General features: G+C 52.1%; 1 protein-coding gene across 1 annotated transcript in view; it reads right to left on the bottom strand.

Annotated features, from left to right (window-relative positions):
• Nucleotides 1-7,573: 7,573 nt before the first annotated feature.
• The window catches only part of HCN4 (hyperpolarization activated cyclic nucleotide gated potassium channel 4), a 42,942-nt gene continuing 36,702 nt past the window's right edge, over nucleotides 7,574-13,813 (bottom strand). Inside the window, exons 4-8 of the mRNA XM_030875301.2 lie at nucleotides 13,486-13,704; nucleotides 11,645-11,791; nucleotides 11,300-11,540; nucleotides 10,799-10,963; nucleotides 7,574-10,692 (exon numbers count right to left, since the gene is read on the bottom strand). Coding sequence (XP_030731161.1) covers nucleotides 9,230-10,692; nucleotides 10,799-10,963; nucleotides 11,300-11,540; nucleotides 11,645-11,791; nucleotides 13,486-13,704 — 2,235 coding nt within the window. The 3' untranslated portion in view covers nucleotides 7,574-9,229. The remainder of the gene's footprint in view (nucleotides 10,693-10,798; nucleotides 10,964-11,299; nucleotides 11,541-11,644; nucleotides 11,792-13,485; nucleotides 13,705-13,813) is intronic.

Raw genomic sequence — 13,813 nt, 5'->3', positions numbered from 1 at the left:
CTATCCATTATTGAAAATGGTGTATTGAAGTCTACAGCTGTTACTGCTGAACTATTTATTTCTCCCTTCCATTTTGTCAGGTTTGCTTCATGAATTTTGGGGCTCTGCTGTTAGGTGTATATATGTTTATAATTGTTAATTCTTCTTGACAGATTGATCCTTTTATCATCTTAAAATAGCCTTTGTCTTTAGCAACAATTTTGTCTTAAAGTCTACTTTGTCTGATATTAGTATAGCCACTCCAGCTGTCTTCTGGCTAATGTTTATATGATATATCTTATCACATTCTTTCAACCTATTGTGTCTTTGAATATCAAGTGTGTGTCTCTTATAAACAGTACATAACTGGATTATATATATAATACATATAAAGTATATATTAATATATCAACAAATAGCATTCTCTATTCTTAATATATTAATGACTAATGTTAATATATTTATAATTATGTATATATTAAAACTATGTAATATAATTTTGAGAGAGATATATGTCTCAAACTTATATTGGTTTTTAAATCCATCCTGCCAATTTCTGCCTTTGAGTGCTTAATCTGTTTACATTTTATGTTAATTACTGATAAGGTAGGATTTACACTTGGCCTTTTGTTATTTGTTTTATATAGGTATTTATTTTTTGTCCCTCTATTAATTTGTTACTGCCTTCTTTTGTGTTAAGTAAACATTTTTTAGTGTACCCTTTTAATTCACTTGTCAAAAGACACTAATTATAAAAGAAAAGTTTGATAAGATGAACATCATCAAAATTAAAAATATTTACTCTTTGAAAGACATGGTTAAGAAAATGAAAAAGCAAGCCATAAACTGGGAGAAGATATTTGCAAAACATATATCTTATAAAGGACTTGTATCCTGAATATATTATTTATAATTTGATAATAAGAAACAAATGCCCCAGTGAAAACAAATGGGTAAAGATTTAAAGAGTCACTTTACCAAAGAACACATATAGATAGCAAATAAACACTCAAAAAAGATGCTCAGCATCTTTAGTCATTATGGAAATGGAAATTAAAACCAGGAGTTAACATAACACACCATCTTGAATGGTAAAAATAAAAGACAAGATCAAGTATTGCAAAGATGTGCAGTAACTGGAACTCTCATGCAGTTTGAAGGTGGGAGTGCAAAGCAGTATTCCAGCGCTGGAAGATAATCTGGTGGTATCTTACAAAGTTTAAATGTATACTTACCAAATGACCCAACAGTGCCACTAGGGAAAAATGAAAATCCATGTCCACCTGAAGACTTGAACATGAATGTTCATAGGAGCTTTATTCTTAATAGCCCAACTGGAAACAACCCAACTGTTCGCCAGTGGGTAAAGGAATAAACAAATCCTGGCATATTCGTGCCAGGGAAGGTTGCTCCACAATACACACAACCACAGGGACAGGACTTAAAGGCTTTATAGACTGAATGAAAGAAATCAGACACAAGAGATGACATACTTTATGATTCCATTTATATGAAATTCTAAGAAAGGCAAAACTTTAGTGACAGAAAGCAGATTGCCAGGAGTCAGGAGTAGGAGACTGACTGCAAAGGGACAGGAGAGAATTTGGAGGAGTGACAGAAATGTTCATTATCTTCATTGTTGAAGTGGTTCTAAGGACTGAGTAAATTTGTCAAAACCCAATGACCTGTACACTGAAAAGTGGTGACTTTTGTTAAATATAAATAGGTACATTAGCAATAGCAACAAAAATAAAAGGTACTAGGAATAAATCTAACAAAATGCACAAACCTTCATGAAGGAAACTATAAAGCCATGTGAAAGATTTGGCAGACAGTTAATGCCCAGCAAATATTCCATGTGCTCCCCCCACATAGAGCGGCCTCCTTTGCAGTTACATTGTGGCCAAGCGATGACCGAGCATGAGAGGAAGTGAGGTGTGTCACGGCCGGAGAGAAGTAGTTCAGAATCCGTCATCTCTTCCGGTTCTCTCTTCTCCTTCCACGTGATCTTGGAGACCACAGGATCAAGTTGGTATCAGTAAGGATAGTGGTTGCCTGGCTTGCAGGGGAATTTACCTGAGGTGGAATAAATCTTCATTGTGTTAAACCGTTGAAATTTTGGGCTTTTTCTGTTCGGGTCACTAGTGCTAATTGCCCTAATAAAAAAGAAACATTAAAGAAGACCCAAATATGGGGAGAGTTGTACCCCATTCATCCATAGGAATACAAATTTTAATAAATAACGTTCATGTTATTTCAAAGCAGAAGTCCACTGAGTTCTTCATGCATCTTAACAAACTGATTGTACAAAGTATATGGTAGCACAAAGAGACTAGAGTAGCCAGGATATGCCTTAATAAGAAGAAGGTGGCTCTACTAAGATCTACACACTTTATAAAGCCACAGTAACTAAGACAGTTTGAACAAGGATAGACAAGCTAATGGTACTGAATAGAGAGCTTTGACATAGACCCAGATGTGATATATAAGTAACATTGTAAATTGGTAGGAACAGTTGGTTGTCCACATGGGGCAAAAATGAAATTGAACCATGTCCTGACATCATACCCAAAGTCTAGGTCAAGTAAGTTAAGTAAATGTGAAAAGCAATGCTTCACAGGTTTAAAAATTAATATAGAAGAGTATCTTTATAACAACAGAGGAAGATAGGTTTCTTAAACCAGCAAAAAAGGCACTAAGGAAGTACTAGACTTTTTTTTAAAAAAATCACTAATCTTGGGCTTCCCTGGTGGCGCAGTGGTTGAGAGTCCGCCTGCCAATGCAGGGGACACGGGTTCGTGCCCCAGTCCGGGAAGATCCCACATGCCGCGGAGTGGCTAGGCCCGTGAGCCATGGCCGCTGAGCCTGCGCGTCCGGAGCCTGTGCTCCGTGCAACGGGAGAGGCCACCACAGTGAGAGGCCCGCGTACCGCAAAAAAAAAATCACTAATCTTGGTCTCATTAAAATGTAAAACTTCTATTCATCAAAGAACACCAAAAATAAGAAAGAAAATATAAGCCATACACTGGAAGAAGATATTTACAACACGTACAATGAACAAATAGATGTATGTGTATAAAACTTATGAATCAACAAAAAGACAACAACAGGAAATCAGGCAAAATACATGAAAAAATATTGCTCAGAAGAGGAAACATAAATGGCAAATGAATATGCAAAAAAAAATTCAGCCTTACTAGTAATTAGGGATTTGCACATTAAAACACAATTAGATATCACTAGACTGGGAAAAATAAGAAAATCTGATGATTGTAATCATTGGCAAGAATGTGGATTAAGAGTAACTCTCATGCCCTGCAGGTGGAAGTGTAAATTGTTAGAACTAGTTAAAACGGCTTGGCATTATCTTGTTAAGTGAAGATTAAGTCACCCTATGACTCAGTTCTTCCACTCCTAGATGTGGAGCTTAGAGATGCTCTGACACATCTGTACCAGGAGCCACAAACAAGAACGTCTGTAGCAACAGTGTCTGGAATAGTGAGAACTGGAAATGACTGAAATATCTGTCTCCCGAAGAACACCTATGTCAGTGGTGGCATATTCAGATACCGGAATGCTATACAGCAGTAAAGATGAGTAAACTATGCTCCATGCATCAACAAGCTCTCAAAATTACAGGATTGAATGAAAAAAAAAGCAGATTACTGAAGAATACATACAGCAGGATGCCACTTACATAAAGTTCAAAAATTTACAATACATTCAGTGGTATATGAAAGTGGAAGAGGTATAGCCCACCCCGGCGCAGGCAATGAAAAGGTACATTATTTGTAAAGAAATTTAAAACAATAATAAAACGGACTGAATCTGCTGCTGCTCATCCCGATGCGTCAGCAATTCTGAACAATACTGTGGACAAAACTCTCCTCCCCACAAAGACAACTACTTCCAATCCCCACCCTTCCACCTCGGTATACAACTGAACACGTTGTTTGGAGACATTTTATTTCTGTAGTAAAAAGTATCATGAGAAGTAACAGGGTGCTAAAATTAAAGTTCAGCTGAGTGGTTTCTCTTGGAAGAGTGGAGAGCGAGAGAGGGATACAGATGGGGACCAGCAGATGCCTTCAAAGGTATGCCTTACATTCTATTTTTTAAACCAAGTGATTGGTACATGACTGTTTATCCCATTTTTAATATTAAGTATCTATTATGTTTATATCTTCTTCTGTGTGTATGAAATATTCCACCCTCAAGAGAAGACTGAAAATGCAAAATCAGCAGGGGGAGGGCCAGGTTGGAGAGAACTCGCTCTGTAATGCACTGGAAGCTGCAAGCTCAAGAAAGAATAAAAGGACCATGGTTGACCAGAAAAGGATGAGGAACTGCATGGGGGCAGCAGCAGCAGACACCCAGGCTGAAGCTCAGGGGATGTGGGGGCCTGAACTGAGGGGAAAATCTGGGGAAGCCATGGGCACAGGTGAGGCTTCCAGGAAGCACATGTGGAGTGAGAAGATGGGGGTCACAGCCAGGGGCCCAGAAGCACTGAGCCTCAGGAGAAGGAACCCTTACTTCTGAGGCTGAGGCTGAACAGGAAGGCAGAGCAGCGAGAGGAGAGCAGGTCCTGAAAGCTGGGGAGAGCTGGTCAGCAGGCCACACACTGCTGGGAGGGCAGCAGGACAAAGCCGAGGAATCCGCCCTGGATTTCACAATGAGGGCCATGGAGGACCCAGTTGTTCTGTGTAGAAGAGGGGGGAGCCAGATTGCAGTGGAGGAAGATGTGACTCAGAGGAAGGGAAAGGAGGGTGGGGAGTCCAGACAGATGTCCAGAAGTTTGGCTGAGAAGATGGGAGCGGCAGCTGGGAAGAGACATGGAGTCAAGGGAGGGATTTTATTAAACTTTTAAAATGTTCTTTTAAAAACCCCAATCTGGTTTAGCCCTGCTAGGGCAGAGAGGGTGCCTTCAGACCTTACCCCGGTGCTGGCAGCTTTTCGCTGGAGTCAAAGCAGGGGCTTCGGTGGCATTTCTGGTGGGGGGGGGGGGCTGGCTGTCTGCCATGGTGGGGAGGAGTATTTTATCACTGACTGTTCAGAATCGCTGGTAGCTGGTGATGGTGAAAGATAAGAAGAAGCAAACCACTTTTAGTAATTTTTATTCTTCTTTTTAAATTCTCTACAGACTATGCACCTTTTCTTGCCTGCACAGACAGACTGCTCCTACCACCCAGCCCTCGGTACATACCACCAATGGGAGGAACAAGGTTTGAGTCGGTGCCCTTTGGCCCACTGTGATTGAGGCTAATTCTTACCCCCTTAGGGTTGTTGTGAGGATGGAATGAGAGAACAGGAAAGCACCAAGTGCCTAGCACACAGTAGGTGCTTACTAAGCAGACTGCTGACCTTTTGAAGGCAGGGAACAGAGAAGATAGTGACTGGAGTTGCTCCAGGCCCCAGTGGAGGAACAAGGCCCTGTGTGGACCTGGGGTGGATCCAGCATGGGGTGGATCCAGCATAGGGTGGGTGGGGGTGAGTCTCCTGGATCTACCCCTTGCAGTTTGGCTGGGCCCGCAGCTAATCCCTCCCACCCCGCAGCTGCTGTCTGTCCACAAAGTCCTCCCCATAGACCCAGAGGCCAGGCCTGCATCCCGCCTTGCCCTGCCCCCCGCACGTCCCAGAGGACCCACCGCTGCCTGGGCTGCAGGGGGCAGTTGTCATGGGGACGCAGGGCCTGCTGAGCTGCCTCCTTAGCAACGGGACTCCCAGGCCGGTTACCATGGCAACAGCATCGACTAAGCAATCAGTGATGGGGATGGGGATGAGGACGGGTTCCCTGCCCTTTTCTGAGGACTTTCCCCTCCGGAGGGCGGGCTACACAGCAATCTTTGCGCCACGCTGGGAGCCCCTGGGACTTCACTTTTCCAGCGGCGGATCACTGCCTCTCTCCCACATGGCGAGGTCCAGCTCCGAGGGCCCTCGGGGACCCTCTGCGGCCAGGGGTGGGGGAAGCAGCCATCTGAAGGCTTTGCAGAGGGTCTGGGGGTCAGGCTTACCCCTCCTACCACAGTGGGGAGTAGGTGCCACACCTCCTAACAGTGAGGCCTCTCAGATTCCCCAACCCCAGCAGGAGCTCACGGGCTGTGGCCCCTCCATGGCCACTCTGAAATGCAACCTTTTGTCCTGGCCATGATATCCACCCCCCAGCCTGGTCACCTTTTGTCCCCCAGCCACCCTCCATCTGAGGGCCCATCTAATCAAGCTAAGAGGGCATCTCCCTCTTCAGTATCCAACTGCAGTTCACGTGCACACTGACTATCCTTCTCCTTCAGGGAGCACCAAGGAGTCCCAGGGACTCTGCAGCCCCACAGCCGGGGTGGGAAGGACCTGAGTCAGGGTCTTGCACCTACACTAGCAGAGAAAGGACACATACTCTCTTTCTAACCCTCCTCCTTAATGACTCTCGTCAGCCCCGCCCACAGTACGCACTTCTGTCCATAGCCAGACCTCGCACTCCCTTGCAGCTTTGCCTGCCTGCTCGTGGGGCACAGGCTTGTGCACACAAGCGCCCCGTGCTCTAGGGACCATGTCCCACTGCCCTCCACGGCCTGGCTCCTGAGGCTCCCGAATTCCCCCCATCCCAATCCCTGGCCCCTAGAAGAAGGCAGCAGCTACTGGAATTTTTTTATTGAAATAGAATATACAACCCGGCGCATTTACCATTTTGTTTTAAAAATGGAAGATTTGAAAATTGCTTGTGGGGGATTGGGGATGGGAGGGCCCACTGACCGGACCTGGCTTTCCCAGTCTCTGGAGTGGCTGGGCTGAGTCAGAGCTTTTTATAAAGAGTGTGTGTGTGTGTGTGTGTGTGTGTGCACGCGCGTGCGTGTGTGTGCGTGTGTGTGTACTCAGAGCTTTTTATAAAGAGTGTGTGTGTGTGTGTGTGTGTGTGTACTCAGGGCCCTGGACCCTCCACCCAACTCCTATTCCCTCCCTGCCCCCGCCACCTCCAGGACTAGACTGAGTTTGGATGCAGAACTCAAGTTGAGTGCTGCTACTTCCAGCTCTGAGAACTCCCTGGGCCCAAGCGGGCTTCTCCTGCCCAGTAGAGACCAAGGCCAGGTGGCTCCTCGTCTCTCCCTAAGATCCCAGGATCCTTCACTCTCTTCTTCCCTGGATTATTGCCTCACACTCCCTGTGACCCATCTATGGAGAAATTTTGTCCACATCCCAGGACAAAACCTGATCTTGTCAACATTCTGGCTTAAGAGTAAGGAGGAGGGTTCTAGATGGACAAGGCAGTACCAGCCCTCCTCATTAATCAGGTCTTGGCAGCCTAACCTCCTCCCGCTCTTCAGGCAGTGGGCAGACCACTGGCCTTGTCTCTGGCAGGTGTCTGAGCTGCTTTCACAATGGCCCCCGCCCTGGACCTGCTTCTGGCTCCTAGTTGCCTTCGGAATCAAGGTCAGTCCCCTTAGCCTGTCATCTAAGGCCTTCCCTCTGACCATCCAGCCTCTGGATCCCCTCCCAAAGCCCCTGACTCCACAACTCCACATCCACCTCAGTCATGTCCCCACTGTGCACTCCATCCTACACCCCCCCTCCCTCCTTCCTTCCTTCCCTCCCTCTAACTCTTCCCACACCTGGAGGCCTGGCTCAAGCCCACCACTGGCCACACATCTTCCTTAGGCCCTTAGAAAGTTGCAGCCACCTCCTGTGTCCTGAGATCATAAGCCCTGGAGCCCGCAGCCAAAGCTCCCCAGGCTCTCACCATAGCTCGCTGGGGCAATGCGCTGGGCACGTGAGGAGGGGGCAGAAGAAACATGATTTACTGAGCACCTACTATGATATGTGCAAGGCGCTGGGCTGGGCATTTCACACGTACTACTTTTCTTATCTGGTCCTCATAGGTCCTTGTGAGGTGGTACCATAAGTATTCCCATTTTACAAATGGGGTAACAGAAAGCTCAGATAACTTGCCCAAGGTCACACAGCTAAGAAGTGGCAGGTCCGGGATTCGAACTCAGGTCTGATTACCTCTAAACTCTGGTCTGTTGAATTCAGCCCCTCTCAACACAATTTTCTAATGACAGGAACATCGGCTTTGGCCTCAGGTAGGCCTGGATTACAATCTCAGATCAGTCCCAGCTCTGCCACTTGTAGTTATGCGATTCTGGAATAATTACCAAAACTTGGTTTCCTTATCTGTGAAATGGGAAGAATCAAAGTAACTACACCTCCTGGCCTTTGTAAAATTGAAGAAGTTAATGTGTGTAAAGTGCTAAACCAGTGCTTGGCACAGAGCAGACTCAATAAATAGAAGCTTCCCTCACCTCCCCCTGTACAGATGAGAAAACTGAGGGCCACAGAGGTGATGGGAATGTGCTTGAGGCCCTACAGGAAAGGAGAGGCACAGCCTTGGAGTCTTCTGCTTCCACGTAAGAGGTCGGGCTGGGACTGGATTTGAGACCAGAGACGGGGAGAGAGGGGGCCTGCTGAGAAGCCCGGGGGGGGGGGTCCTCTTCCCTGAGGACTGGAGAGAATACTTCCCCCAGGCCCTGTGGTGCCCAGCCTGCGGGCCAAGGCAGGTTGCTGGATGTAAGGTGACCTGGGTGTCCTGGCAACATGGGGTTAAACTAGATTGCACACACATGTGCACACGTGTGAGTGGCTATCTACATGGCTCTACAGAGCACTACATAACTATACATATACACATCTTACATATATATACATATACATATTCATATACATATCTTGCTAAGTTTGCGGTAGAAAAAATGCAAGACTCTCAGGGCCCTGGCCCGTTTGTCCCAAGGACTCAGGCAACTGAGGCTCCCCAGGAACAAACCCAAGGGCAGCCCTTCCTGGAGGAATGGGATGACCCCTAGCAGAGTGGGGCTCTAGGTTCACAGCTAAGGGCCTGGTGGTGGCTATTGCCCTAAAATGAATACAATGACATGTCTGCTCTAGGTATCCCAAACATGGGTCACCCCCACCCTTGCCAAGCCCCAGAGAACCCACCTGCCTTCCTCTCACTTTTGCATTTGGGCCCTGCCTGCTCCCCTCCCCCCTCCCTCTAGTGCTGAGTATTAAAATAGTCTATAAAAGCAAGTGACCAAAATTCTATAGCTCTAAGAATACCTGGTTATTTTCTGCTCTTTTGTTTTTCTGGTGTGGGTTTTTTAATGATAATTATTATTGTTATTGGTATATCTCCTAATCACAGTTAAACCTGAAGAAAGAAAGGAGAAAAAAAGAGGAGAGAAGGAGGGAGGGAGGGAGGGAACGCAGCTCATAGATTGGAGGGCAGTTTGGAGCGCACTGGCTCAGACCTGGCCCCAGGTTCCCTCTGGGGAGCAGCAGTCAGAGGGGGACCCCCAGAAGAGGTGGCTCTTGCCCCAAATAAAGAAATAGGGGGTGGCAAAGAACCTGAGGATGTCTTCCGAGGCAGAGTGACGTGCTGGCCAGGGACGGCACCATAGGGCCTCCCGGGGAGACCGAGGCCCCCGCTGCCCCCGCTGCCGCCCCCGCCTCTGGGCAAGAGTGGGAAGGCAGCCACGGACTCCCCAGAGGAGTGCGGGGAGGCTCTGCGGAGAGTCTGTGCCCCGTCCTGGGGTAGGGCCGGCTGAGAGGCTGAGATGAGCTTGAGGTCCTGGGTGAGGCGGCCCGGGGTGAGGGGCGGGGTGCCCCGGCGCTGGGGGACTTGGGGTGGGGGGGGGCTGGATGCCGGAGGCAGGAGCAAGGAACCGTGGGAGCCAGATGCCCGGGGAGGGGCACTTGGGAAAGTTCTTGGAGGGCCTGGGCTGTGGCCAGGGGGGCTGAGACCTCCTCGGGGGGTAAAGGCTACAGGAGAGGCCCCCCCTGAGGCCCCTGCCGCAAAGGACAGCCGCTCAGGCTGCCGCGGGGGTGTCTCTGGCGTACTTGGTGGGCCGGCGGCCAGACCCGGGGACAGCTCCCCGGGAGGCTGGCCCAGCTGCCCGGGGCTGGACGACGGGGACCTGGCCGAGGCTGGGGGAGGCAGGAAGTGCTCCGCCAGTCCCAGGCCGCCCCGGGCCCCGGGCAGCGGGGGCGCCGGCTGGTTGGCCTGTGGGGAGCGGGCGCCCGGCTGCAGCGGGGTGAGCAGGGGAGAGTCCGAGGAGGACAGGGAGCCTCCCAGCGCCTTGTGGAAGTGGCCGAACCCGGCTGTGGCGGCGGCGACGGCCGCCGCAGCGGACGGCGTGGGTGCCGAGGAGGAGCTGCCCACCCCAGGCGGCGGGGAAGAGCTGGACGAGGGCAAGAGCGGGCTCAGTCCGGCGGGTGCAGAGAATCCAGCCAGCTGTTGGATGTGGAAGGAGGAGGAAGACGGCGTGTCCACCTGCGACGGGCTGCTGGCGGGCGAGGCGGAACCCAGCGCCGACGGGATCAGGGACTGCAGCCGCTTCAGGTGCCGGGGCGTCTGCCCCGCCCCGAGGCCGCCCAGCCCAGGCCCCGGGGGAGGCCGGAAGATGGCGGCGGGCAGGCGCGGGTGGTGGGTGAGCGCGATGGCCACGGAAGTGGTGGCGGCGGCGGCCTGCAGCGGCGCCTGGATCAGCGGGGTCCAGATGACGGGCGTGGGGGTCGGAGTGGCAGAGGCGGCGGCCTGGACGCGGTGGGCGCAGTGCGCCATCTCCCGGTCGTGCTGCACGATCTGCTGGATGATCTCGTTCTCCTGGTAGTTGAAGACGCCTGAGTTGAGGTCGTGCTGGACTTTGTGGAGGAGGATGGAGTTCTTCTTGCCTGGGCCACAGAACAAGAGCAGGAGCTCAGGGTAGGGTGGGAGGAGAGGGGAGCCCGCCGGGCCTGTGCAGCGGGGGGAATCCACCCTCCCTCCGGGCCGCCTCACCGATGCGGTCCAGGCGGTCCAGCGCCACCGTCTCGAAGGCCCGCCGCATCATGGGGTACTCCTCCAGGACCTCGTTGAAGTTGTCCACGCTCAGCGAGTAGAGGCGGCAGTAGGTGTCAGCCCTCACGCTGGCTGTGCGCCGGCCCCGCGTCAGCAGGCAGATCTCTGCCAGGACGGCAGGAGTCACGGGGGGGAGGGGGTTGTGGTGGGGGGGTCCCCGGCAGACTTCAAAGGATCCCCCACCCCACCCTGACCTGGGGCCCCGCTGTCTGGGACAGAAGCTGGACAGGCTCACAAGGCCCCACCCCTAGGCCGTGACCGCATCGGGGATGCCAGCCCCCAACCAAATGGGTACCAGACTGTCTTTCTCGTCTCTGGGACCACCCATGCCCTGGGCTCACGGACACCCGCCTCCAGGCAGTGGCGTGAGGGTCTGTGATGTCATCCTCGGTGTCTCTCCAGCCATTGCCCCGTCCCCCCAGGGCCCCTTGGCTGTCTCACCTCCAAAGTAGGAGCCATCCGCCAGCTTGGTCTCCTTGTTGCCCTTGGTGAGCACGCTGACCACCCCGTGCTGGATGAAGTACATCTTCTTGCCGATGGTGCCTTCGCGGATGATGTAGTCCCCCGGCTGGAAGACCTCGAAGCGCAGCTTGGTCAGCATGGAGGTCACAAAGTTGGGGTCCGCGTTGGCAAACAGCGGCATGGAGGCCACCAGCTTTCGGCAGTTAAAGTTGATGATCTCCTGCTCCCCAGACAGGGTGGATTGAGAAAGGGAGGTGGAGGTGAGGGGAGCCGCCCAGCAGGGAGGCCTGGACCCCCTCCCGGGCCGGCAGCCACAAAGCTCACCTCCCGCAGCGGCTCGCTCAGCTCGCCCAGGATGCTCTCCTCGTCGAACATCTTGCCCTGGTAGCGGTGCTCGTAGTAGTCATGGATGCGCTGCCGGGTGTCGGGCGGGAGCTTGTGGAACGACATGTACTGCTCCACCTGCTTGTACTGAGTCCCAGGAGAGAGGGAGAGGGCGTTACCCCCTAGCCAGCCGGCCCCACTGCCCCAGCTCGCACCACCCTGTCTCGGCTGCCGGTGACCAGAGCTGGCACAGACCCTGTGGGCCTTTACGGCCGACCTGTGAGATTAAGGTCCTCGGTGTGGGTGTGGCCCTGACTCCCAGACGCTTGGAGTGGAGGAGGGGCGCCATCAGAGTGTCCACTCCTCACCATGTTCAATACTGTGAAGATGGCCGGCCGACAACAGGGACTGTCCAACTCCCAGATACAGGAGACCCACTGACCAGGAGGTCGATCGAGTTTCCTCTAAACGTCGGTCTCTTCTGTGTTACACTGTGGACCAGAGAGGCCTCACCCACAGACTCTAGAAGGAGCTGTTTCCCATCAGTTGTAACGAACTGGCAGAGGCAGCAGAATGGGCTGCAGTGGGTTAGAGGGACTGGAGGCTGAAGCCAGGAGGCCTGACCCATCAGGTGGGGCATGTATCCAAACATGGCCTCGGCGGAGGCTGTCTTTTGTTGAAGAGCAACTCCAGCCCAGGAGAGGGGCTGGGTAGAGCAGGGGCCTTAAAAAGAGGTTTGGGCACAAGAGATTTGTGAACCTAAGTGCCCAGGGCTTCACCAAATAAGAAATGCTCCTGCTCACCCCGGGGGTGATGGGTGGATGCTGCTCCAGCCATCCCTGGATTGTGGGTGGAGAGCGGGGATCTTCAGAAGCATGGCTGGGACAGGAGGCACAATTAGGCAAGAACAGATGTTCCCCACACTGAGATGTAAGGGAAGTCCCTGTACCCCAGGAACAATCAGAAACAGGGGAGTCTATTTTCACCTACTAGCGCTCCAAAGAGGTGGGGGCTGACTATACTATTTGGGTCCCACTGCGCTGAGATGGACACAGAGCGTGGGGTGAGGGTGAGGTGGGAAAAGAGCAGCCCCTAGGAAGATGGGGGAGAGAGAAGCAGAGAGCTGGGCCCACGCCACCAGGGGCCCAATGTGGGATGACTGAGAAGACGAGCCAGCCAAGGAGAGCAGGGAAGAGAACGGAGAGTGCGTGGTCATGGAAACAAGTGTGAAGCCAAGCAGGGAGTCATAACTGTCAGAGGCCAAGCAAGACAAGGACCCCAGAGGACCCACTGGCTTCAGCAACACGGAGGGTAGAGGGAACCTCAGACTCAGTGGGCTGAGAGAAGAAAGTGGATTCAGCAGCCGTAAACAATGCGAGTGTTTTGGTTGGTCGGTTGGTTTTAGGAATTTGTCCATGAAAAAGAGGCAGACAGCAGAAAAGATAGGAGGCAAAGCCCGTCAATGGTGGAGGGACAGACGTTTTTAAAAAGGGAGAGATGGAGCAAGTTTCAATGCTGATGGGAAGGCCCTCAGAGAGGAGGAGGCTGGAGGGGAGAGTGGGCACGGGGTGGGGAGGTCAGGAGGGAAAGGGGCCCTCAGTCAGGAGGGACAAGCCCCCAATTTCGGCAGGAGGAAAACGGGGTACAAATAAAAAGACATTTAGAGGTTTAAGGCTGGGGGGCTGAAGAAGTTCTCACCTAGGAGGGGTTTGCCCCCATCTGTCACCCATACGGGGGCCCCCGTCACAGGGGGCCTGGACCCTCTGGGGCCCGGTGGCTGGCAGCCGGTGCTCCCCATGGGAAGGAGCGACGGGCAGGTTCTCCTGAGCGTTCCAGCCTACCTTCTCCTGGTACTGGCGCCGGGAGGAGTCCAGAGACTGGATGAGGGCGGTGGCGTGGCCGATGAACATGGCGTAGCAGGTGGCGCCCACGATCATGCTGAGCATGGTGAGCCAGACGTCCGACATGCCCACCGGGGCCTGCCGGCCGTACCCGATGCACAGCATGTGGCTCATGGCCTTGAAGAGCGCGTAGGAGTACTGCCTTCCCCAGGAGTTGTTCTGTGGACAGACGCAAAGGTGGACAGGTTGGGGGAGGGGGGGAGGGGCCTGGGCCAAGGGGAGGGCAGGCCCTTCTCAAGAAGAGCTAGAAAAGTCCCTGCTACCTCTC

The sequence above is a fragment of the Globicephala melas genome, chromosome 2 (assembly GCF_963455315.2).
Source record: "Globicephala melas chromosome 2, mGloMel1.2, whole genome shotgun sequence".
Lineage (NCBI taxonomy): Eukaryota > Metazoa > Chordata > Mammalia > Artiodactyla > Delphinidae > Globicephala > Globicephala melas.
This window is presented reverse-complemented; position numbering and strand designations above follow the sequence as displayed.